Genomic DNA, 25,583 nt, shown 5'->3' with positions numbered 1-25,583 from the left:
TGGAGTCCGGCGACTGGGGGGCGTCCCCCGGGGAACAGTCCGCAGGTGGAAGACTTGCTTCCCCCTGAGGAGCTGAGGACAGGTAGTCTAGTGTCCTGGAACACAGGACTGGTTTTTGGGGTGGAGGATGTTCCGATCCCCCAGACCACACAGGCCTCCAACACGCCATCAGAGGACCCGAACAACCCTTTTATTTAAGGAGACTCTTGGAGGACCCTGGGTCACCAAAGTCATTACTCCAGCCGTGTCCACACTGGGGTACACCCAAGGTTGACCCTCGTGCGGACCAGATCTGTGGCAGTGGGAGCTCACTCTGCTCGCCCCAGCCCCTGGTGATGCTTCTCCGGTTCCCCCGAAGCGAGTCCAGAGGAGCAGGGGCGAGCCTCCGGGTCTGCAAGAGGCAGGAGGATGGCTTGTTCTTAGAGTTTATCCGGCAGGGCCTGAGAGCAGAAAAGAGACCACACTAAGCCTGTGTCCCTCTCCTCACCTTGGTTGATCATGCAGCAGAGTGCTTGGCCCGAGGCTGGTATGCAGTAGGTGCTCATACATGCTAAGTAAGTGATGAGAGGAGAGCTGCCATTCGGGCACCCTGAGGGCGGGAAGGGGTCTTGCAGACTGCCCCAGGCCACGCGCACCAGGACCCTCTTACCTCTCGCCGTGCCCCGTCTGCCCGAGGGCAGGATGCCCTCGTCCTGTGCTTGGAAAGAAGAGCGCAGTGTCGTGGAGGCTGCACCCCGGTGCCCCTCCTCCACCCCCGCACCCCCGCGCGAACCTCCCCCACGTTCCTACCTGGTTTCGAGTCTTGTGTGACTTCTGCATCCAAGCACGCCACTGGTCGTACAGGCGGAAGCTGAGGTTCGAGCAGTACGCGTGCTTCTTGAGCCAGCCGAGGAACTGCTTGAGCTCGCGCCGCACCGGGCCCGAGCTGGGCTCGCCGCCCCGCGGCTCGCACACCCCGCCGCCCGGGCCCGGGCGCTCTAAAGAGAGTGGAGCAGCAGTGTCGGGGCGCGGCCGGCAGGGGGCGCACGCGGGCGGAGCCGCGGCCTCCCACCCCAGCCCTGCGGCGGCGGCGGGGAGGCTGGAGAGGGTGTCAGGTGTGGACCCGGGCGGGCATCACCCAGCGGGATGGCGATGGAGACGGGCAAGGAGGGCCAAGTTAGTGGGGGGCAAACCCGGGCATTCGGTCGGAAAGGAAGGAAGCAATGGGAACGAGGTGGGACCAGACAGAGCGGGAAGGCAGAGCCCGGGCCGCGCCCCCGGTCCCTCCCCCAGCGCGGTGGCACAAGCTTGTCACCCAGCACTGGCAGTCTGAGGCAGGACCGCTGCGAGGTCAAAGCCAGCCTGGGTTACCTGCGACTTTCCAGGGAGAGGGGGAGCCAGAGAGGGAGACAGGGCGGGGGCGCTGGCTAGATGGCTCAGTCGGCCGGGACCGCGCTTGCCACCAGCCTGGCCCCACGCGGTGGGAGAAGCCTGCTCACAGAAGTGCTCATCTGACCCCCACATGTGTGCTGTGGCGCGCAGGCTCACCAAGCACACACGCCAGACCAAAACAAGTCATCTCAGGAGTTGTTTAATTACACGAAAGTGTAAAAAAAGCAAAGGCTCTGGGAAAGCGGGTGACAGACACCGAGGGAGGCAGCAAGCACAGCTCACGGGGCAGGTCCCCAAGATAAGCCTGAGAAACCGATCGGGTGTGACGCGGAGTGGGCTGGGAGGGCCAGGTGGAGGCCGGCCCCGGGTCCAACCCCCAGGCGCAGCCATCCCCCAGCAGGCCAGCGGATAAGGACATCGGCTTCACGTCATAAATAAAGCTGGGGACTCGCTGACAGGCCCTGGCACGGCCTCGGCCCCCACAGCCCCTGCTTGCCTCCCCCGCACCCTACCCCCGGCCTCCCCAGTCTCCCGGGCGGACGCAGCCGCCTCCTGGCTCCCGTGCAAGAATCGCAGGTGCTGGGCACGAGCGAGGGCCAAAGCTCCAAGGCTCCGGCCCCTCCCGACTGCGTTCCCTCCCGCCCAGCCCAGAACCTGGAGGGGCCCGGATGGGGGCTGGAGAGCTTGCAAGAGCTGGTTCTGACCCTCTCTTCCTCTAGGACTCCCTCCGGGACTCAGTTTCCCCATTATCTCATCATCACCAAACAGTGTATGTGTCTGTGTGAGTTCAGTTTCCGTGTCCTCATGAGAGAAAAAGCATCCTTTCCCTCTTGGGGGACCGGTGGAGGGGGCTAGGGAATGGGGGCCTCCTCAACTGCCTGCAAATACTAAAGGGGGGCACGAGCCTTGGACAGATAGGGAAACTGAGGTCAGGCATTCCAGGCAATGTGTTTCATAGGAGGGAATGCATGTCCACGGCTCAGAAGGAGCCTCAAGCCCTCCCATCTTGAGAAAGGGACTCAAAAGTGGGGGCTCCTGCCTGGTTTCTGAGCACTCAGGAAGCTGAGGCGAGGAGATCCCAAATGTTCAGGCAGCCAAGGCTACCTTACATCATGGTGGGGGGGTGGCTAGCAGCAGAGCCCACGTGGAAGACACAAGGCAGGGGTCTCGGTGTGGGACCCTCCGCCGGGCACCATGCACTAACTGTCTGTGACGTTCTCGTTTATATAAAGCTCACTCTTCTGGCGACTCTGGGAGATCTGGGTGAAAACAGCCTGTTCTCAGTTTTCTTACAATAGGTCACATTGTTGCTTCCCACCCCTCGCCAATCCAAACGACAGGCTAAATAGAGTCCGGAGCCACAAGTGTGGCATGGCTGTGGCATGGCTAGCCTCAAGACTGTGGTGGCGGTTGCCTGTCAGCCCAGCACCCTGTCTGGAAGCAGAGACAGGAGAATCAGGCGTTCGAGGTCATCCTTGGCTACATAGTGAGTTCAAGGCCACCTGGGCTACCTGAGATCCTGTCTCAAAAAGAAAAAAGAGAGAGAGAGAGAGGCTGGAATGGGGTTCCCGTGGGGCCAGCCGGCCCCGGAGAGGTGCTCACCACTTCGAGGGGTGGAGGCAGCGGTGGGGTGACTCCACTCGCTCCAGATTCCCGCCTTTTTCGATCCGTAGATCCCGAATGGGTTACAACGCACTTGGACAAAATACACAGTGCCGGGCTTCAGGCCCGCTAGGCGGCAGGAGGTCTGGTTGCTGACGTCATCCACCACCTGCACGGTGAGGGAGGGGTCAGATGCGGGGGGCGGGGTCAGGGGCGGGTCCGGGGCGGGACGGGCACCTTCCAGTCCACGCTGTCCTCCACTCGGTAGCGGATCTGGTACTTGGCTTGGAAGAGGAAGTCCTTGAGAGCAGGTGGTGAGACCCAGCGGACGCTCAGCTGGTCCTCCAGGCCCCCAACACGGCTCACGTGCACGTCGGGTGGGGGGTCCGTGGTCACTGAGGGTGGAGCAGGCCTGGTCACTGGAGAGGTCTCTTTTGTTGTTTTTGAGAAAAGGCCTCACTGTGTAGTCCTGGCTGGCCTGGAGCTGGCTATGCGGATCAGGCTGGCCTTGAACTCACAGAGATCCTTCTGCCTATGCCTCCCCCAAATACTGGGACTAAAGGCGTGGGCCACCACGCCCAGCCCTGAGGACAAGGCTTGGTGAGAACTGTCTGGAGACAGATCCTCCCAGTGGTGTGATCCAGGCTGCAGTGGCTCCTGGGACGCCTGCCTGCATTTGCCAGACCGCCCCCCGCCCCGGCCCCCCCCCACCTGCGGTCTGTTCACCCAGGCCTGGTAGACCACTGTCACTTAATATTCCAGAAACAGTCAGCAGCAGTTCAAGTGAGCTGATAACACCGTTGCCATCTCTGATGGAAGACACACAATCCTATCCTCAGGGGCACAGAGCAGCAACCTGTCCAGCAGAGGTCTCACTAAACAGGAGTGTGCATCGCCCTGCACCTGTGAGCATCACCCTGCACCTGTGAGCATCACCCTGCACCTGTGAGCATCACCCTGCACCTGTGAGCATCACCCTGCACCTGTGAGCATCACCCAGCACCTGTGAGCATCACCCTGCACCTGTGAGCATCACCCTGCACCTGTGAGCATCACCCAGCACCTGTATCACCCAGCACCTGTGAGCATCACCCTGCACCTGTGAGCATCACCCTGCACCTGTGAGCATCACCCTGCACCTGTATCACCTAGCACCTGTGAGCATCGCCCTGCACCTGTGAGCATCACCCTGCACCTGTATCACCCTGCACCTGTGAGCATCGCCCTGCACCTGTGAGCATCACCCTGCACCTGTGAGCATCACCCTGCACCTGTATCACCCAGCACCTGTGAGCATCACCCTGCACCTGGGAGGCCCTGAGTCCCACTCCAAGTATCAAGTCACTGGCTGACGGCTAAAGCTATTGTCTATGTTTTGAGCCAGGGTCTCACTATGTAGCCCAGGCTGACCTCGGCAATTGTGATCTTCCTGCCTGGGCCTCCTGAGCACCAGGATGACAAGTGTTACCATATTTCAGCCACCCTAGGCTGCTGTCTGGCTCCATCCATAGGTACCCCACCTCACGTCCACTTCTGTTGCCCTGCACATTGCCAAGAGCAGCTCTGCCAGCCACGGGGCACAGCTGAGGGTCAGATGGCACATCAGGATGCCAAGAAGAGACAAGGGGACTGGGGTGTGGGAACAAGCCAGGAGCACCCAGGACCTTCTGCGGGACCGTGGAGAGAGTACAAGCTGATCTCTCCCGGAGTCCTCGGCGAGGCTCTGAAAGGGTTAAGTGGCCCAGGCTGCTCTGGGCTGGGAACACCCTAATTAGATTAGGCCCAATTCTGCTCAGGGATCATCCACTTCCTGCCTCCCACCCTCACCCCCCAGCTCCAGGCCTCGGCTTCCTGGGGCGCCTCCCGACCTGGGCGCCCTCTCCTGGATCCCCCAGGACCCCCTCCTGAACACCTGGGCTGCTGAGGGGGGGAGTAATAAGGCCAGGTGTTTTCTGAAGAGTGGGGGGATCCTGACTGTCTTGGGGGGAAGGTGTGGACACCCGCCGCCGCCTTGCAACTACCATGGCTGGGGTCAGATCCCTAGAAGAATCAACAAGCTCCAGGGGAAGGCCCTTCTTGGGTCTGGGGCAGAAGACCGGGTGGACAATGGGGGCTCACCCACGTCCAGGACGTCCAAGGTGAGCACATCAGACCGAGCTGAGCCCAGACGGTTGGCGGCTTCCACCCAGATCTCATAGGGAGTGAAGAGGGCCAGGTCTTTGGGAATGTGGCAGGAGTGAGGGCCCACAGTGTGGTACTCCTCACATGTATTGTCCTGACCATACCACCTGTGGAGGCAGGAGAGTCCCCTTTTAGTCCTTACACCTAGTTTCTGCAGCCTCAGGGCTTCCACAGGAACACATTTGACCAGAGAGGGCAAGTATCTGCCTGAAGTCACACAGCAAGACTGGGCTGGGCACCAACCTCAGCTTGTACTTGAGGGAGTAGTTGGTGTGTAAGAATGTCTCCCCATGTGCACCCGGGGTCCAGCGGCAAGTGAGGTCCTTCATGTTCCGGGACCAGCAGCTGATGTTGAAAGGCTTCTCAGGGGGAACTGTGAGGGGCAAGGTGACAGCTTTTCAGAAGCAGCTGGGTACACACGGAAGAGTGGCGTCACGGCTGTCCCCAGAGCTCAGTGCCTGTCCAGGGTGTGACCATGCCAGCATGCAGGCTCACTTCCAACCCAGCCTGCCTGTGGCTCCGCCCCGAAACAGGGCCCATACTCTCCTCTCCAAACTCGCCATTTCTCCCAGAGACCTGGCCCTGGGTGTCCTGGGGCCCCACTTACGGCCAACGTAGAGGCAGGAGCCAGCCAGAATGCTGCCATCCCGGGCATGACACACCAGGTTGTCCCCCGACTGCTGCCTGGATCCGTTGAGGTTGGCCAGGGCCAGGGCCAGGGTGGAGGTGTTGAGTAAGTGGGATAACTCTGAGGGCAGGCGGCGCCCATTGAGGGTCCAGTAGAGGCCCTCGGCCGTGGTCCCGGGCGTGTCTCCGTGTATGGAGCAGGTAGCTTGCAGAGAGGAGCCTATGAGAAGCGTGGGGTCCTGGGGGCTGATCACAGCTGTGTCTAGGGTCAAAGAGAGAGGCTTGTCAGGCATGGGATGGAACCCCACAACCCCTAAGCCTCTAGGACATCCAGGGATCGGGAAGTCTTGAGGAGGTGCTAACTGCCACCCATTTTACAGATAAACAGAACCAATGAGGCTTAAGTACCCATTGCAGCCAAGGCAATGGAGTCAAGGCCAAAGCCAGCTGAGATGCCACAGCCCAGCACCTACCCAGTCCCAGCCAGGAGAGTCACCAATTGTCCATCACTGCAGCTCTTGGAGGTGGAGGCAGGGGAGTCAGAAGTTCAAGATAACTTTGGGTGCACAGTGAGTTTGTGCCCACTAGGGCTACAGGACACCCTATCTCAAGAATCCACCAAGAACCAGGTGGTGGTGGCGCACGCCTTTAATCCCAGCACTTGGGAGGCAGAGGCAGGCAGATCTCTGTGAGTTTCAGGCCAGCCTGGGCTACAGAGCGAGTTCCAGGAAAGGTGCCAAAGCGACACAGAAAAACCCTGTCTCGAAAAACAAAACAAAACAAAACAAAACCAAAAAAAAAACAACCAAGAATTAATCAGTGGCCAGTGGAATGGCTGAGTGGGTGGAGGTGATTGCTGCTAAGCCTGAGGACCCGAGTCTAGGACTTATATTGTAGAGGAAAGGGAACCGACTCCCACAAGTTGTCCTCTGGCTTTTACATGCTGTGATGTACATGTATACACACAAGCACAAAATACATTTTGGGATTTTTTGCAGGGAAGGTAAGGAGAACTAGGTCTCAGTATGTATCCTTGGCTGGCCTGAAACTGGAACTCACTATGTAGAGCAGACTGGACTTGAACTCACAGGCCATCTGTCTGCCTCTGCCTCCGAGTGCTGGGGTTAAAGGTGTGCACTTTTGTAAGGCAGTGGTGGCGCACGCCTTTAATCCCAGCACTTGGGAGGTGGCAGACAGATCTCTGAGTTTGAGGCTAGCCTGATCTACAGAGTGAGTTCCAGGATAGCCAAGGCTACACAGAGAGACTCTGTCTTGAAAGACGAAGAAGAAGAAGAAGAAGAAGAAGAAGAAGAAGAAGAAGAAGAAGAAGAAGAAGAAGAAGAAGAAGAAGAAGAAGAAGAAGAAGAAGAAGAAGAAGAAGAACCACCACCACCACCACCACCACCACCACCACCACCTCCATGCCACATGAAAAGACAAAAAATAAATAAATTTTTAAAAAGTTAGTCATAAATGCCTACTCAGATCTAAGTAAGTCTTTTCTGTTACTTTATTGCAACTCCCTGTGTGTACCATAACGCATTGTGGAAGTCAGCTGGCTGGGGTTGGTCCTCCCCTCCCACCACGGTCCCACTGATGGAACTCACGTCAGGAGGCAAACGCCTTTACCCTGAGAGCCATCTCACCAGCCCGTAAGACTTTTTTCTCCTTTCTTTTGGAGACAAGGTCTCACTAGGCACAGTAGGCTGTCTGGAAACTTGCCACCCTCCTCATCCCCCTGCCTCAGTCTCCAGAGTTCTGGGATCACACATGAACACCCAGACTTGGCCTGGCTTTCCAGCTTCCTCCTCCTCCTCCTCCTCCTTTCTCTGACACCCTAACTCTCACATATGTGCCACGAGAACGTGGGCGCATCTAGACAGGGAAGCCCTAGCCGGGCCCGTGTCTCTGTACCTGACTCGGGTCTCACTCTCGCTGTCACCAGAGCTGGCCCAACCCCACTCCCACGTACCCTCTGACTCCATTTCCCTCTTCCCCATCCACGGGGTAGAGAGAGGACTGACGCCCCAGGGCCACTGTGGTGCCACTAAGGAAGTGACCTCAACCATGTCGTGACCAACCCTGGGACCACCAGTCTCTCCGCCTGCCTGCCCTCCATAGCTGTCCTACTCACAGGCTGGGACTTCAGGGGGACACCAAAGCCTCAGGGATGGGAAGGGGAACATATTCCAAGCCCTTCTGACTCAGTTTCCCTTCCTGGCCAGTGGCCATCCCGATATCAGCCACACAGGATGGCTGGAGGTGTGAGGGAGTTTCACAGGGAGCCCCCTAAGGCTGGTAAGCCAGGCGGTCCCGGGCCTCAGACGTTCCCAGCTTGTCTGGAATCCCAACTCCATTCACTTCTCTGCGACTTTCTTCACCCAGGGTAGGAAGACTCATTCACTCATTCACTCATTCAGAGCCTACAGTGTGCCAGGTACGGAGGTCACCATGGGAATGAAGATACAACAAAATGCTTTTCCTTGCTGGATGTGGTGGTGCACACCTTTAATCCCAACACTGGAGAGGCAGGCGGATCTCTGAGTTCAAGGCCAGCCTGGTCTACAGAGCGAGTTCTGAGACAGCCAGGGTTACACAGAGAAACCCTGTCTTGAAAGACCCCCCCCCAAAAAAAATAATAAAGTCACAGAAATAGAAGAGAGGGGAGGAAGGAGGAAGAGAAGAAAAAATACAGTTGGGACTGTAGCCTTGTGTGCTTGAGGCCCTGGGACCCGAGTGAAGTAAGCAAGAGGCAAAGGCAGGTGAGTCAGCAGCCACAGTTGGCAAGGAGGCCTGCGTGTGCAAAGGCCCTGTGGCCGAAGTGAGGGCAGGGGTTAGCAGAGGCCGCAGGGCTCTCAGCTCTTAGGGAGGAAAATTGACTGCCGGGTTGGGTGGGGGGGCCAGAGGGGAGGAGACTTGGGTTTTTAAAAAGGGTTCCCCGAGTGGCTGGGAGAAGAGGGGCTGCACTGACCACCATCACTACCCCCACCACCCCCAGGCTAAGCCCTGGACGGTCCCTCATGCCCCACATGGGTGACACGGCCCGGCTGTGCAGGATTTCTCCGGGCAAACTTGGCCTTGGGAGGAGGCGGGTCTTGCTGTGATCACAGTTGCGTTTGGGGCTTGGCCCAGGGCTCGGCGGAGGTCTCGGCGTCCGTGCGAAGGAGCCGACGGAGCAGGCCAGAGCGGAGGAGGCGGGGGCCAGGGGGCCGCCCCGGAGGTCCCAGGCAGCCAGCCGCCCGCTAATTCAGAATTCCTTCGGCACGAACTGGGACGTGCCAGCGTCTCTACCCTGGCCCACCCACTGCTTCCTGCCCGGGCGCCCCCCTCTGCAGGGTGGGAGGCACTGCCCCGACCCGGGACCCCACGGTCTGCACTCCGGGGCGATGCTCACACCCCTCTGTTCCTCCCTGGCCTTTGTCTGGCCAGGAAGGGGACTCTCTGGGGGGTCCTGGCGGGGGTACTGCCCTTTTACCACACCCGCTGGCCTGGATTAACCGGCAGCTGCAGCTGCCCTTCGGGGCCGGGGCGGGCCGGGGCGGGGGGGGGGGGGGACGGGGACGAAGAGCAAGGCCAAGCCAGCCTGGACAGGACAGCCCAAGTTTGTCCTCAGGACAACTGGGTGCAGCCCCCCAGCAGTGCTCGGGACACCTGGCATCCCCTCCCCAGATCCTCCATAAAACAGGGAAGACGTCTCCAGTCTGAGCACAGGGGTGAAGCATGGGCCTGGCACCCTGGAGCACTAGGGCAAGAGGACCCCAGCCTGCTCCTTGGCTTCCACGAACAATGGGCCAAGGCCACTGGGGACTGGGGCGCACACATGCCAAGCTTGGCAGAGGCGCGGCCGGCTGCAGCCCCCTAACCCTGGAGAGGGAGACACCCTCCTTCCTCCCCTCTTCCCCTCGTTTCCCTCACAAAGCTGGGGCCTAAGCAAGCGTCTTTCCCCTTTCCCAATGCGGACGGGGTTGCTGCCGTTATTAAAAAGAACACCATGTGTTTTAAAAGGGAAAAGTGTGAGATTCCCTGAAAGGCCAGCGGGAAGGTGGCCTCCATCCCAGCCGGCCCCCAGGGGTCTCCATGTCCTGTCCCGCTGGTACCTGCACACACTTTTACGACCCACCGGCCGGCCGGTCAGGTGTTAAGGCACACCGTAAGTACAAACAGATTGCAGAGGTGTGAGAAGTTCTTATTTAATTTCTCTCCCCCTTAAAGGAAAAAACACGCGCGCCACCCCCACCCCCACCCCGCCACCTTCGCCTGTTGCTCTGCAGCCCGCCCAGAAACAAAGCTTAGTGCTATTGGTGGCATTCAAAGACTACCCACGACCTGGCAGGGACACCAGCTCCCTAGGAAGGTCCCGGGTTGTCACCCCATCACCTGCCCAGAAGCCTTGGGCAAGCTACAGTGTGGATCCGTTATGGGGGGGGGGCGATGTCCACAGCCAAACATCCCAGGCTACCAGCCCCGGAGCAGCAGCGCAGCGGGGCGCCCCAGCGGGGTGGCCTGTGTCCTCAGATGGGGTACACAGAGTAGAAAGTCGTCCAGCGCGCTCGGCCAAACGCATGCCCCAGAGTTGCCTCCCCTGTGGAATGAATGTGGGACCACGAGTGCGTGCGTGCGTGCGTGTGTGTGTGTGTGTGTGTGTGTGTGTGTGTGTGTCGAGGATGGAATGCGAGCGCCGCGATGGTGTGCGAATACGCATCTGGGCTGCAGCGCGCGTCGGAGGGCAGGGTGACGGGACACAAGCCAGTGGGACTCTTTGTGTGTCTTTGGGTGTGTCCCAGAGAGGGTCTGGATGTGGAGACCGTATCCTGGCGGGGAGGGGGGAATAGGGTAAGCGTTGGGTGATGGGGCCCAAGGCCAGGAGTTCCTCCACGGGCAGTGGGGTTCTCTCGGCAGCTGAGCCCCATTGGGTGCCCCTTACACAATGAAGTCTGGGCCCGCGGTGCCCCGACACGCTGGCTCTCGCTCCTTCTCATCGAGATTTCAGTTGCTGGAGGCTTTCAACCCAGCGCAGCCTGAATGAGGCTGGTTGTGAGCCCCACCGGTGGAGGGGACTTCGAGGATCCCAAAGCGTGGGGTCCGCTGCAGGGGGGAGGGGGCGGCGTCGGCCCCGCGGAGAGGCACGTCCCGGGGGACCCCCCTGGGCCGCACGCCAGGCGGTCAGAGCAGGGGGGCCCCGATACGGCCCCACCCTCCCCGCGGGGTTCATCATTTCATGGGGGAGGGGACCCCACTCCGTGCCAGCACCCAACCCAAAGCACCCAAGCGTGCGCCCCCGGCCCGTGAGGCGTCCCTTAAGCTCTGTGATCCAGGACGCAGACGTGTGCTCCCCGAGGCGTCCCAGCACCCTGAAGAGGGTTCCGGGACACTACGATGTCCCTCAAAACGAGCCTGGCCGGACGGCCTCGCAAAGGCGACCCAGGTAAGAAGGCCTCGGGCACATACCGGGTATTCTTGGGCCACTGGGTGGTGGCACCGTGCGCCCCGCAGGTGAGGGCGCCCCGAGGGCCGCCTTCCTTTGTTCCCGGGCTGTCCAGGTGGCGCTCGCGCCCCCTCTTCCCTCCCCCGCGGCTGCCCCCCGGGGCGCCCGATCCTGGCTTCCCAGGGGAGGTGGGGAACAGGGCGCACGGTACTCACGGGCTCCCGATCCGCCCCGAGGCACCCCGAGGACACAGAGCAACAGAGGCGACCACAGCGAGGACAGCGGCCTCGGCGGCCGCCGCGCAGATTGGGCGGCGGGGCCCGGGCGACCGGCGGGCATGGGGGTGGCGCGCAGCGGGCGGTGACTGCAACGCCGGGATGGGGCAGGGGAGGCTCTGCGGGGTGCAGATTAGGGTTCGGGGCTGTCCGCAGGTCGCTGGGCGCGGACTGCGAAGGCCGGAGCAAGTCTGAGCAGCCGAAATTGACAAGGCGCTAATGCGCCGCTCGCCCCGCCCGGCCCCGCCCCCGGCCCGGCCCCTGGGGGGGGGGAATCGCGGGCCCCGCATCGGCCTTCCCACCGCCCGCGGGCACCGCGCGCCCCACCCGGCCGGCCTCCGCCCCGCCACCATCCTAGAGCACCCCATCCTCCTGCGTGAAGCCCCCCACTCCTTCCCCACCCGCCCATGGGACCTCCCTCTCCGGCCCCGCCCGTTCCAGGCTGGGACCGTGTGCCCCTAACTCCGCATCGGTCCCTAGCTCGCAGCCCTGGTGCCTTTCCAGTGTCGTCCCCCCCCCCCTGTCTACCCCAATCCTTCCTACCCGCCTTCCCCGCCCTGCCCCTCTTATGGGGGGGGCCCTATACCCTCTAGGATTCGTGTGCCTTCTACACACCCAGCAGCCCCTGAACCCATCCATCCTCCCTTTCAGTCCCTCTTCTTCCGCACAGGCTTTGAAAGTTGTCCCTGAATCCCACGCCCTGGGCGCGCGGGTCCCACCGGTCCCCACCCTGTATTCATTCCGTTCTCTCTTCCATCCTCGGTGCTCAGCCTCTGCCCGCGCAGGGAAAACTAAAAGTCAGAAGGCACCAAGTCGCCAGCCTCCCGTCCCACTCCTCGTCTGTCCTGTGTGTGCTAGGTTTGGGGATGTCCGGTAGCGTGCGTAGGGAACCCCTATGTGTGGGCACTTGGGAGAGGTGTGTCCCTCGGGGAACGGGACTGAACCCCGCATTCCTGGTTCCCAGGAGGGCATCGGTGCGAAGGAGTTCTTCCTAGACTTCTTCACATCCCCCCACGGAAAAATCCACTCAGCGGCCCGCGGGTGGGGTGCGCCACGCGGTGAGTAATCGCTGCAGCAGCCGCCGCCCGCCAACTTCAGGTAACGCGGGCAGCCTCGAGCGACGCATAGTTATCTCCGATTGAGCGCCTAATTCTTTCTCTGGGTTATTTTTGTTGGCCACTGTTTGCGGTTTTAGGGAACCCTCCCGGGCCAGCCCAGCCCTGGCACCTCATCTCCTGGATCTCTTCGTCTCCACCCTACCCGGATGCCCACGAAGGGAAAGGAGGTCTCTGGCCTGCAAGGTCTCTGTGGTGAGGTGGCTCTTGAAATAGAGTTCCCGGGTGGTCTCACCCCCAGACTGGGTAACAGCGCCCAGCCACAGCCCCCCGGAAGTGAAGGGCTCCACTCTTCTTCCCACCCAGTGGCGACTGCCTTAGAGGCTTGCCTCTCCCTTGAAGGCCCCCCAGACAGCCTCCAACGACAAAGGAGGGAAATACAAACCAAAGAAGCCACTGCCATTTTGCTGGTGGCAAACCAGGCCTCTTGTACCTCAGTTTCTTCTTTTACACAGTGGATAATTTGGGGACAATTATAAAATTTACATGGGAAGAAATGTCCAAAACCAACCAACCAACCAACCTTAACTCTGGCGAGAATAGAAGAGCGCAGAAGTGGCCCACTGGCCTGCAGGTCCTCGCCCAGAAATGTGGCCAGGTGGCCTAGAGGGTCCCGTGGAGGTGGTGGGTCTTGGCCACATTTCCAGGGTCGTCGCTGCCCCTCCCCCACAGCGCCTGCTCTACTCCATAGGTAGGGAGGTGGGGACCTCGGCCCCTGGGAGGCTTCTGCAGCAAAGATCTTTATTTCATTTTTTCCTGAATGCTCCTCCTCCCCCAGTCCCCGGTGGAAAGGGCTAGCTTCCCCCATGTACCCAGGTGCTGCAGGCAGCGACCTGGGAGTTTCGTGAATGAATGCTTCCCCCTCTTCCCACGCGGACAATCCATCAGCAATCCTGTTGGCCCTGGTTCCAAAACACACCCCCATTCTGAGATGGAGACCCTCCCCAGTCGTGGTCCGGGCCTTTCGTCCTCCTCCAGGGCTCCTTCCTTTGTTTTAACCACAGGCAGAGGGGGCTTTGAAAGAAGCCAGAGCCAGCTCTGCCCTGCCATCCCCCTGTCCAGCCTGCTGGCTGTTTGGGCAAATGCCTGGCTCCTTGCCTTAGGGGCCTTAGCCCTTTGGCTGTGATGCTGGGAGGACCTCTGAAGCCTGCCCCCGTGAAAGGCTTTTCTGAGTCCCCGGGACCTCTTCACTGTCTTCGCTCACAGGCCATCAGAGCGCCTGCCCCACGGGCACCTAACTGTGTAAGTCCTCAGTACCTGAGGGCCCTAGACTCCATGCTGGGCCGGTGAGGGCCTGAAAAGTTCAAAAAATACCCACAAAAAGAAAGAAGTCATGAAGGAATCCTGACCCTCCAAGGAGCCCGGAAACAGACCCAGCAAGTGAGGGGACCCAGGAGTAGGCCAAACACACCCCATTTTGCTGTGTGACCCAAGCTGGCACACATCCCCTTCTGGTCTTTGACCTCTGCCCTTGGGGCCACGGGAATTGACCATAAGGTGCACCACTCATTCCCGTCCTCGTGCTCCCACGGAATTAACTCTTTCCTCCCCGGTTCAGCCCTCTCTTTGCTCAGGAAAGGAGGGTACTCTTGGTGTACCTTCTGACAAATATTGACCTAAGTCATTGAATGTGGCTGGGAATGTGAGAAGGGGTGGCTGGAGGGCTCTTTGTCACTCCTGAACTCTTTGCCCAGGGGTCCCCTGGAGAGGGGTAGAGCAGGTTTGAATCAGGCAGCTCCCACCAGCCTTGGATTACCAGATGAAAACCACTCAAGACTTGAGGTACAGCGGCAGGACCAGCGGAAACCGAAGCCTGTCTGCGCAGGACAGAGCCACTACCTTCCCTGTGACCCGGCCATTCCTCCAGGGTCGCCACCCCTCTGGGTAATGGGTAGTGAAGGTCTGATTCCCTGGTTTGGGGCCTGTGGGTGCCCCAGGCCCTCTCCCCACCCTGGTGCCTCAGCCTAGACAGTGGAGATGCCACACCTCAATTTTATAGTGTGCCGCCACTTAAGTACTAAGATGGATGTGGGAGGTCCCGGCCCGGGCTTGTGTGCTCTGGGGCCACCAAGCCTGGGCTCCTTGTTTCTCTGCACCCTCAAGAGACCCGTGCTGCGTCCCAGGATTTTCAGCTGTTTGGGGGAGAATCGCACCCTCTTCTCACAGCTCCCTCCACGTCAGCAAGGAGCGGCGCCACCCAGCCTTGCCGGGCTGCAGTCGGCTTGGGGGTGGGGGTCAGTAGGGTCGTGCTGAGGGCGGCCAGGGACAAAGGGCGCTTGTCTGCGGCCCGCCCTGACCCGGGTAGCTGCTTCCCGGACGCCGGGAGTACGCTGATTCACGCGGACAGCGCCCCCCGCCCCCGGCCGCGCCGCCCCGGGGGGTAGGAAGTGGGGGGGTAGACGCGGGGCGGCGGCGAGTCAACTTTCCCTCTTAAGCCCCGGAGGAATGTCGGCGGATTTCCTGAAATCCGACCCCGGCCGCCCGCCGGCCGCCCGCCCCTCACCTGGACCAGCTCCCCCGGGAACGCCGGGAGGGGCGCCCGGGCTCACCTGGGGGGCCGGGGTCAAGTCCTCTTCCGCTTCCCCCTGCGGCTTCGAGGAGCGGAAAGGGGGAGGGAGCTGGAACCAACAGCCCTGGGGCGCTCCAGACTGCGACCCAACCCCTCATGCCTCAGTTTCTCCTTTTGCAAAAAGTACGGATGCTCTTTTGCACGTTTATCGACGCCCCCCTCCCCCTCGTGAAGCCCAAGCTGGCTTCAGATGTTTGGCCATCCTCCTGCCTCAGCCTTCCTTGTTGAAATTTTCAGGCCCGGCTTCTCTTGAGCCCCCATCCTCTCCACCTTGGCAGCCTCTCCTCTCCTGTATCCTGTCACCGAGGCCCGTCCCCCGTGCCTTCCCGAGTTCCAATGACCTAATTTGGAAGGGGGGCAGCCCTACCCTATAGGGCTTTTGCAAGGAGAAAAAATAGTCGTGGCAAGAAAATCTTTGTTGAAAGGAGTGTTTGTTTGAAATGAAGGAAGGACCGTAATTGCGGAAGGGTTAAGTGCCCGGGACTCTGCAAATGACAAGTGTGAACTTGAATTCCGGCTCTGCCCGGGCGTCCGGATGCCAGCTTTCCCACCTGTAAATTGGGGAAACAGGCTTTGTGTTTGGTTTATTGAGCCAGGGTCTCACTCTGTGGGCCAGGCTGACTTGTAATTCACTCCGTAGCCCAGACTGGCCTTGACCTCGCGGCGATCCTCCTGCCTCAGCCTCTCCTCGAGCTGGGATGATGGGCATGCGCCAAGGCGTACGACTTAGAGAGCCAGTTGGGGTCCCAGTGCGCAGGGACTGCCAGGGGGGCGCCGATGGGAGGGAGGCCCGGCGGGGGAGGGGCGGGGGAGGGGCCGCGCCGGGATCCAGATGTTCAGGTCCGCCAGGCACAGCCGCGCCTGATTAAGCCACGTGGGGGCCGGCCGGGGCCGCCGAGATGAAAGCGAGCGGCCGGCGGGGACCGGGGCGCGCCAGCCCCTCCTCCCGGCCGGAACCTGCGGCTCCCTGTGACCCGGCGACCCTTCTAGCGGCCTCCTTGTCTGCTGGGGCGGAGCGACGGGGCTCCCGGGACGCTGGCACCTGTGCCAAGCAGGCCAGTGGGGCTCGGCTCCTGTGCCAAGCAGCCCCCGCCTCGGCTCCTGGAGAGAGAGAGCTGGGGAGACCTCCGAACCCCAGACGGAACAGTATCCCTGTTTGCCTCAGGTTTTCCCATCAATTTGGAAAAGCGAGCGGCCCAGAGGCCTTGCTCACTAGGGTGGTGGGGGTCCCCTAGTCCCAGGGAGACACTCAGGCCTTTTTCTGCGCTGGAGTGGACGGAGGCCACCCTAGTGCTGCGCCTTGAAGGTCCCCGAGGACTCCCTGGAGGAGGCAGCTGCCGGGAAGGTATCTCTCCAAGAGTCTTGTGTCCCAGAAGCCGCAGACTGTGGCTGGTGGTCCTGGGGAGGGGGGGGGTCCCGCGCCCTCTGAAGCTCCAGATCCACTCTGGCTCCAGCCCTGTCGTCCTCCTGGCCTCCCTCCTCCTTCCAGCCTCCTTTCCCTCCATTCCAGAGTCTTTGTCCTGCCCCTCCTCCTCCTGGTCCTCCACCACCTCATGTTGCCCCTCCTCCATCATCTTCCTGGGCCTTCAGCCCATCCACCCTCCTGCTCCCCTTCCTCCTCCTCCTCCTCGCTCTGTTTCCTCTTTCTTTTGTTGTTTTGTTTTGTTTTGCCTTTTAATTCCTTGATTAAGGATCCTGTCTGTTCTCCATCCCGAGTGGCTGTGTTACGGCATCTGACCAGGCCCTCCTTGGAATCCATGGTCGGCAGGTCCAAGTCCGGGCAGAGGCGCACAGCCATGAGCATCAAGGTGTCCCGGGCCGGGCCGGGGATTCACCTGCCAGCCCCGCTCGCCGCAGCCCCCCCCCTTCCCAGGCTGCCTCGCTCGGTGACGTCAACCCCGGTCCCGCATCCCGACGCCCGCACTCGGGCCGCGCTGCGCACGCTCGGCCATGGCTGCGGTAGCGTTGCCGCTGCTGCTGCTGCTGCTGGCGTCGCAGGCCGCCCCAGCGCCCGCGCGCGACCCCTTTGCCCCGCAGCTCGGGGACACGCAGAGGTGCCAGCAGCGGTGTCGCCAGAGCCACTCTGTCTCGCCACCCGTTCAGGTAAGAGACGGGAGCCCGGTTCCTGGAAACGGGGAGGGGCCTGAGTGGCGGACCCTCGGGTGGGGGAGGGGATGCGAATCCTTAGGATGTTGGTGCTGGCGAGTAGGGTCCCTGGAAGGGGGGGGAGGGTCTGGATGGGGGAGCCGCGGGCGTGGGGGAGGTCCTTGCTAGGAGACCTGGGATGGGGGTTCCTTAAGTAGGGAAGGAATGCGGGACCCTTGGATAGGCGAGAGCCCTAGAAGTGGCGAGGATTGTGGATGGGGGGCTCTTCAGGACGGGGAGAGCGGGGTGCCTGCAATGGGGGTGACTTGAAGGGGGGAGGGGTGTCTCAGAATGTCCTTCCTTCCAGGGAGGGCTGAATTGACACCTGGGATGGACGCAGTGTGTGTGTGTGTGTGTGTGTGTGTGTGTGTGTGTGTGTGTGTGTGTGTGTTTAGGGGAACATGCCAAAGGGAGGCTGAGACCTGCTCCTAAGAAGCCTTGGGGCTCCCCCCCCCCCCGTCGTCGCGGCCCTCCCCCCCCCACCCCCCGTCTGTGCAAGGATTACGGGGCGCCTCCCCTCTCCACATCCCTCTCGTTGCCTTCCCCTTTGAGGCAGCTCTGCCCCAACCCATCCCCAAAAGTACAAGCTCTCTGCCTTTCTCTAAGAAGCCCTCCCTGCCAGCCTCCACTTCGGGGATTTCTGGGGTCCACTCCTCCTTCTACCGGGGCCTTCACTCTCCAGTCTGCTTAGAAAGCCCTCCCCATGATGATCCTACCTCCCCACAACTTCACTTCAGTCTCCTGGACTCTTAGGGGAGCCCAGTCTTCTTCCCTGAGGCCCTTTGCCTGAGTCCCTGTCTCCCTTCCCAGCATGAGCAGGAGGGCCCCCCGGAGTCCCTGAAGAACAAGGCCGTCCTCACCAGTGCTTGTGAGCGTGGCTGTCGGCTTTTCTCCATCTGCCGCTTCGTGGCCAGGAGCTCAGGGACCAATGCCACAGAGATGGAATGTGAAGCAGGTGAGTCCGGGGCCGGGCACCTGGGGCTGTGGCAGCGGTACCCGGAAGCAGCCCCAGTGACTCCATCATTTGGCCACAGCCTGCACCGAGGCCTACGGGAAGGCAGCGGAGCAGCAGGCCTGCAGTGAGGGGTGCTGGGGCCAGACCCCCGAACCCGAGACCCGGCCGGAGCAGAAGGTAACCCTGGAGGGGCTCAGAGCGCCCAGCTAGCCCCTCGAGGGCGGGGTCTCGGTTAGACTGGTAGTCTAACTCCCCGGGGCCCAGTGTCCCAGCATGGGTCTGTTGATATTCTGCCCTGGGCCTCCCCTTCCCAGAGAACAGCCCCGGAGCTGCCCCGGGGGCCTCTGTCTCTGCTGAGCTTACTGTCCACCCTGTGCAACGGCCTCATGAGTTCCGCCCAGGGCTTCGTGTCCTCCACCTGGACATACTCCCTTCAGACAGACAACCGGAAGGTGGTGGTCTTCCAGGTGAGAGCTGGGAAAGAGGAACCACCCAGTGGTCTCCTCGTGGCATGTGAAGTCCTGGTGAGAAGCTTCAGGCAAGGTGGCAGCTGGGACCCTGTTCTCACCGGTTCATTCACGTAGACCCAGTGACAGCACTCTGTCACGGGCTTGGCAGCCAGCACCCTTCTTCATTGAGACATCTTACCTGCTCTCCATTTGGGGTTTTATCTGAATAGGGGTTCACATTGGTTGTGTTCCGTGACCATTTTAGCCCATCTGTAATTGTGTCCTTGGCCTGGGTAGCTTCCTATTCCTGGGTTATCAGAGGGCTTTAGTCTGTGGGGCGTTGTTCTCCTGCCAGAGACCTAGGAGACCTAGGGCTACCTGGACACCCAAACAAGGAACTCTAACCCAGTTGGGTCTTTCTGTGACATCTCATTCCCTGCTCAGACCCAGCCTGTGGTAGAGAACTTGGCCGTCCACGGGAGTCGTCTTCAGCGAGTAGAGGTGACCTGGAGGGGGTCCCACCCGGAGGGCCTGGACTTGCACATGGGTAAGATTGCAACAATTCCATGACCAGTATCCTGGGCCCCACGGTCTCCCAGGATTCGTGGGCAATCTCCACGTTCTGTAGTTCATCTCCCAGGATCCCTTGCACCTCCACTCCGGCCCTCCATCTCCTCCTGCCCACGTCCTGGCCTTCATTCCCACTTCTTACCAGGTTGCCCTCTTAGCTGAGGCGGGGGGTGGGGGGGCTAAGTTGCCCCCCACCTTCCAGATCCCCTAGGCCCCTTGGACAAAGTGAGGAGAGCTAAGACCCGAGTGAAGCCCAGCAAGGCCAAGGTGGAGTCTGAGGACCAAGAAGAGAATGACTTCTTCAGCTGCATGTCCCGGTGGGTGCCCGTGGGCTGGGCTGGGCTGGGTGCTGCTGGATGAGGCTGCAGACCGCTGAGCCCTGCCTGCCCTTGAGACAGGCGTTCCGGGCTGCCACGGTGGGTGTTGTTCTCCTGTCTCTTCCTCTCCGTCCTGGTCATGCTGTGGCTGGGTTGCTGTACCCTGGTCAGCACACCGGGCCAGCACCTCAGGTTCCAGGTGAGTAGCACCTGCTGGCTAGAGTCTTGGGGTGGGGCAGGAAGTCCAGGGCTGCTGGCCGGGGACTCCTGCTTGCCCTGGTAAGCCAAATGAGGGTCTTTCGCCCCGATTCCTACAGCCTCTGACTGCAGAGCAGCATAAGGGTCTCCTGATGGAGTCGGCCTGGCCTTTGTACCCGACCCCGCCACCTGCCTATGAGGACAGCCCTCCGCCCTACAAGTTGAAGCTAGATTTGACCACGCTGTAATCTTTGGCCTGCAGGGGCCCCCTCCATATTCGTTCACTCTGCACCCTGAAGTTCAAGGTCAGGGTGGGGACCAGCCTTGGCTCTGTCTACCCCCCAGTCCTGCTTCCCTCGCTTGCCGCACATCTTCCAGCCCCCTTGAGACAGAGGGGCCTGACTGGCCTCTCCGCTCCACTGTCTTGCTTTCTCTGGGGCTGGCTTTTTGGCTTTTCTCACATGCTCTGGCTATGAACCTGGTCTGTGGTCTTTTTCTTTCTGTGTGTCCTCACTTGGGATCTGAGGACTCGGGTTCCCCTCTGCTCAGGCTCTTTCCCTTTATCTCTGGTGACCCAGCCCTACAAAAGGGAGGGATGGGGACTCCCTGCTGGGAGGGGATGAGGAGGAGTAAATCTTTAAATAAAGTGAATAAAAAAGATAGGGTGGCTGAGCCTGTTTCGGTCTGCGCCTGCCCTAGGGGAGTGGGTTGAGCGGGGAGACTAGGGGAATCTCCAGCCATGCCCCCGGCCCCTCACTGGGGGCATCCTGAGCAGGGGCTCCACCCCATGAAGAACTCGGTTCCCCTGCCGGTGTCTAGCCACTGGTCCTACCAGAATGTCAGGAGAGAAAAGGCCGTTTGACTACATGGCTGACGTCCAACCCTGGTGCAATCCTTGAAGCCTCAGTTTCCCTAGTTGTCCCCAAGGTTCTGTTCTTCGTCATCTGGTGTGGCATGCAGATCAAGTGGTAATAGGTGTCTGGCTGGCTCATGGCAAGCTGCAGGAACACCCATGTGTCCGGGTAGCAGGGGGTTGCCATGGGAACCAGCATCCTAGTTTCCTGGGGACAGAGCGGCCGGCGGGGAGGTGGGGGTGTAGCTGTGTAGCCAGGGCTAGGAAAGAAGGGAGCTTTGGGGCACAGCAGACCCGCAGCGTGGACACCCTGGACACTGTAAGGGAAACTCGGGGACTCGTGGCCTCCTCCTGGAGAAAACACATGGCAGAGGTCAGATCCCCACCAAAGCTGCCTCCTGGCCCCTCAAGGGCTGCTCCCTGTGCACTCCTGGCCAGCTCTTTGGCCTGAAGGACTCTCCCGAGCCTCCCAGCTCTGGCCCACAACCTGTGTCAAAATGTCTCAACTAGGGTTTTTATCATGTTGACAATTAAGCAGTTGCTGTTCACTGTGTGATGACTGGTGTAATAAATGGTCCCCCTGCCAGATGCGACACACTGGGCGTCGAGCGCAGCTGTGTCCCACACACTGAGGAAGCCGCTCACCATACATCTTTGTCGACACGCTCTCGGCTCCGCCTCGCCCACTTCCCACTGAAGCCACCGCGGCCCCCTCGCTTTCCCTGAGCTTTTTCTGGCACCTTTTGTGACCTTCTACATCATGTCCACCTGGAATTACTGGAACATTCTGGGCTTTTCTACAATGTTCCCAAAATATTCGAATGTTCTGGAACATTCTAGAATATCTTGTCTTCTACTCTCGATACAGCAGGGATGGCGGCGTGTCTTTGGGCTGTCCTTGACCTAGCTAAAGCACCTGCTGCCTTTGTGCGGTTCTTACCATCTGCAGTGGCCTTTGTCACTGACCAGTATGCACGCCATGGATTTATATTTTCCATTATAATATATTTCACAAATATTCCGGAACTCAAGGACAGGGTTTTAGTCGGATGTGAGGGCATTTAAATTCTCAACAGTAGCTGTTAGCCCCCTTCTTAAAAACAAACAAACAAAACAGTGGATGTCTAAGGAGTGACACTCAGGCTGATCCCTGCCTTCCACACACACGTGCACACACATGTGCACACGCATGAACATTCCCCACGAGCACACACAAAAATGAAGGAAGTAAAACTACAAAATAGATGAGCTTGCTTCCCCCTTCTGCAGTGTTGAGATGGCTTGGGCACGTGGGCCAGGGCTGCTCACACTTCAGTCCCGTGACGGAGCTTCAGTCCCTGTGATGGAGCTTCAGTCCCTGTGATGGAGCTTCAGTCCCTGTGATGGAGCTTCAGTGATGGAGCTTCAGTCCCTGTGATGGAGCTTCAGTCCCTGTGATGGAGCTTCAGTGATGGAGCTTCAGTCCCTGTGATGGAGCTTCAGTGATGGAGCTTCAGTCCCTGTGACGGAGCTTCAGTCCCCATGACGGAGCTTCAGTCCCCGTGACGGAGCTTCAGTCCGGGTGATGGAGCTTCAGTCCCGTGACGGAGCTTCAGTGACGGAGCTTCAGTGACGGAGCTTCAGTCCCTGTGATGGAGCTTCAGTGACGGAGCTTCAGTGACGGAGCTTCAGTCCCTGTGATGGAGCTTCAGTCCAGGTGATGGAGCTTCAGTCCGGGTGATGGAGCTTCAGTCCGGGTGACGGAGCTTCAGTCCCCGAGACGGAGCTTCAGTCCCCGAGACGGAGCTTCAGTCCCTGTGATGGAGCTTCAGTGATGGAGCTTCAGTCCGGGTGACGGAGCTTCAGTCCCCGTGATGGAGCTTCAGTGATGGAGCTTCAGTCTCGTGACGGAGCTTCAGTGACGGAGCTTCAGTGACGGAGCTTCAGTCCCCGAGACGGAGCTTCAGTCCCCGAGACGGAGCTTCAGTCCCTGTGATGGAGCTTCAGTGATGGAGCTTCAGTCCGGGTGACGGAGCTTCAGTCCCCGTGATGGAGCTTCAGTGATGGAGCTTCAGTCTCGTGACGGAGCTTCAGTGACGGAGCTTCAGTGACGGAGCTTCAGTCCGGGTGATGGAGCTTCAGTCCGGGTGATGGAGCTTTAGTCCGGGTGACGGAGCTTCAGTCCGGGTGACGGAGCTTCAGTCCCCGAGACGGAGCTTCAGTCCCCGAGACGGAGCTTCAGTCCCTGTGATGGAGCTTCAGTCCGGGTGATGGAGCTTCAGTGACGGAGCTTCAGTCCCCGAGACGGAGCTTCAGTCCGGGTGACGGAGCTTCAGTGACGGAGCTTCAGTCCCCGCGACGGAGCTTCAGTCCCCTTCAGTCCCCGCGACGGGACTTGCGTCCTTGCCGCCACCCAGCAGATGAGTTTTTGTAAACAGTCTTGCCATGTCGTCCAGAAGATTCCTGGAGATCTTTGCAATTCAGCTCCCACCAGCTCCCCGGCAGCCCCTCCCCTGGCCTGCCTCCACGGATCAGCAGAGGGCTGTTTTCAGTGTCACATGGATTGACGCACAGCCTGTCCTCAAACCCCTGTGCGCCTGGCTGTGTCCCTGGAGGTCTGCTGGGTGAAGAGGGGCTCTCTTCATTTTTTTCCTCGTTGCATTCCTATCCCTTGAGCCCTTCCTGACACCAGACGGTGCCCTTCCACCTCATGTCCCCCCCGGAACATTCTGGACTCCTCCACAATGTTTTGGAACTTCATCATGTCTGGTGCTGTTGTATGATTACGTGCTTGCCAGTCCATCTATTGACGGGCCTTTGAGAAGTTTTCAATTTGTGGCAGTTCATTGGCATTTATATCTTTTGGTACAAAAACAAAAAACAACACTTAAGGGCCTGCGAAGATTTCTCAGTGGATAAACGCACTTGTCACCAAGCCTAAACCTGACTGGTCCCTGGAGCCCACGTGGTAGAAAGGAGAGCTGACTCCCACGGCTACTTGCTGACTTCCACATGTCCGTTGTGGCAGGCACACACACCTGCGCACACACACAAATAAAACTATGACCGCCACCAGCTAATTTCTTAGAACGAGTGGAGTGGTGTCTTTGATTACCTTCCCAGTGGAAGCTCAGAGTGTGGCTTCACTTGGAAGTGGGTTTGTCAGTGTAAATATCCAGATAATGTCAAAGCGGACCAGGATGGGCCCACCCCCCAAAGTGCACTCTTTTGCCTCCATCCATCCATCCATCCATCCATCCATCCATCCATCCATCCATCCACCCACCCACCCATCCATCCATCCATCCACCCATCCATCCATCCATCCACCCATCCATCCACCCATCCATCCACCCACCCACCCATCCATCCATCCATCCATCCACCCACCCATCCATCCATCCACCCACCCACCCATCCATCCACCCATCCATCCATCCACCCACCCATCCATCCATCCACCCACCCATCCATCCACCCACCCATCCATCCATCCACCCACCCATCCATCCACCCACCCATCCATCCATGCTGAGGAGTAGGGGCACATGCCACAGTGTGTGTAGAGGGCAGAGGACGATTTTCAGGAGTCCTTTCCTGCCATGTGTGTCCCAAAGATCAGACTCGGGTTGTTGGGCTTGGTAGCAGGCACGATCACCTGCGGCGGGGCCGTCTACCTGTCCCACTCACCCTTTTATCTTTCTTGGAGAGAAGCTGAGTAACCCAGGCTGGCCTTGAGGTTGAACTCGTGCCTCAGACTCCAATGCTGGAATGGTAGGTGTGCGCCACCAAAGCAGCCCAGAGCTTCCGTAAAACAAAACAAAAAGGAAGGAAGAAAACGAAGGGCAGAGACTTCAATGGCTCAGTGCTCCGAGGTCAAGAGCGCTGGCTGCTCTTGCAGAGGGTCCAGGCTCGTTCCCAGCCCCCACGTGGTGGCTCACACCCGTCTGTGACCTTTGTACTGGCTGGTCCTCTACCTTGTGACCCTGAAGCCACTGAGGCATCCAGAGCCTACTGCCTGGGAGTGGGTGACACAGGCACTGTCCCCAGGCTGTCTTGCTTGCCTCTAGGCTGTGGCTGTGTGTCTGACATGTGGGTCGAATCTGGATGAGTGTGAAGTGTGCGCACATATGGACACCATTGTCTGGGGCAGCATGTGTGGAGCGTGTGCAAGCTATGGGCCTCTTTGCCAGCGGGGCTGAGCTCGCACACAGCACAGCTAGAAGGAAAATTCTCAAAGCTGCTCTTCGGTGGACAAGGGTGCATCCCCAGAGCAGGGGACTGCAGAGGCCGCTACGTGAACGCGTTCATTGTTTACACAGCAATGGCTGCCGTCAGTTCACCCAGTGTCTGACCACCTACCATGTGCCATTCTGTTTGATCACACTTTGTTTCGTTTGCTTGAACCATAGGTAGCCCAGGCTGGCCTTGAGTGGCTGTGTAGGTAGGTTGACCTGAACTCCTGAGTGCTGGGGTGGCAGGTGTGAACCCCGTGTTGGTAGTGTTTGCTTTTACCCGAAGGAGTTGTCCTTCCTCGCTGACTGGTTGGCCTGGAACTCACTGTGTTGACAAGGCTGGCTTCAAAATAACGGATGGCCTGTGCCCCGCCTGCTTGGTGCCGTGATTAAAGGCCTCTGCCTGGCTTACGCCTGGGGTTTCATAATGGGTCACCAGAAGACTAAAGAATAAATGAGCGAAAGGCTTGAGGTCCTGGCAGTCTATATCCTTCCAGCGCAGGCTGGTCTTGTTATCCAGTCTTTCTGAGACAGTTACGTGCTCCACAGAGCCCGAAACAGGACACGGAAGGGAGAGAAGCAGAAAGGAAGACAGAACAACAATAAAAAGGAAAGCCAGCCAGGAGTGATGCACAGCTGTCAGTCTGGTCCTCAGCAGGGTGAGACCCGAGGTTTCAGGTGCAGGCCGGCCTGGGAGACACGGGCCGGACAGAACGG

The 25,583-nt window shown here is 59.8% G+C and overlaps 2 protein-coding genes across 4 annotated transcripts; one reads left to right on the top strand and one right to left on the bottom strand.

Moving 5' to 3' along the window:
* Window positions 1–168: 168 nt before the first annotated feature.
* On the bottom strand, window positions 169–11,697 carry Crlf1 (cytokine receptor like factor 1). 2 transcript variants are annotated; one of them, XM_016007506.3, is made up of 9 exons: window positions 11,422–11,697; window positions 5,762–6,043; window positions 5,398–5,527; window positions 5,092–5,261; window positions 3,211–3,368; window positions 2,974–3,142; window positions 790–977; window positions 650–697; window positions 169–440 (listed from the first exon to the last, which is right to left on the bottom strand). In XM_016007506.3, the coding sequence occupies exons 1-9, from the start codon at window positions 11,543–11,545 to the stop codon at window positions 420–422; spliced, it is 1,290 nt and encodes a 429-aa protein (XP_015862992.1). In that variant the 5' UTR covers window positions 11,546–11,697; the 3' UTR covers window positions 169–419. The 2 variants fall into 2 exon arrangements, with proteins under 2 accessions (XP_015862992.1, XP_006989224.1); XM_006989162.4 differs by having other exon boundaries at window positions 650–692; window positions 11,422–11,696.
* Window positions 11,698–16,049: 4,352 nt separating this feature from the next.
* On the top strand, window positions 16,050–20,459 carry Tmem59l (transmembrane protein 59 like). 2 transcript variants are annotated; one of them, XM_076553090.1, is made up of 9 exons: window positions 16,050–16,510; window positions 16,882–17,268; window positions 18,121–18,265; window positions 18,345–18,442; window positions 18,580–18,732; window positions 19,159–19,261; window positions 19,487–19,601; window positions 19,683–19,800; window positions 19,919–20,459. In XM_076553090.1, the coding sequence occupies exons 2-9, from the start codon at window positions 17,116–17,118 to the stop codon at window positions 20,045–20,047; spliced, it is 1,014 nt and encodes a 337-aa protein (XP_076409205.1). In that variant the 5' UTR covers window positions 16,050–16,510; window positions 16,882–17,115; the 3' UTR covers window positions 20,048–20,459. The 2 variants fall into 2 exon arrangements, with proteins under 2 accessions (XP_076409205.1, XP_006989225.1); XM_006989163.4 differs by having other exon boundaries at window positions 16,178–16,510; window positions 16,934–17,268.
* The last annotated feature ends 5,124 nt before the right edge of the window (window positions 20,460–25,583 follow it).

This window comes from Peromyscus maniculatus, chromosome 17 (assembly GCF_049852395.1).
Source record: "Peromyscus maniculatus bairdii isolate BWxNUB_F1_BW_parent chromosome 17, HU_Pman_BW_mat_3.1, whole genome shotgun sequence".
Lineage (NCBI taxonomy): Eukaryota > Metazoa > Chordata > Mammalia > Rodentia > Cricetidae > Peromyscus > Peromyscus maniculatus.
The sequence above is the reverse complement of the archived record's forward strand: the minus strand, read 5'-3'. Positions and strand labels throughout refer to the sequence as shown.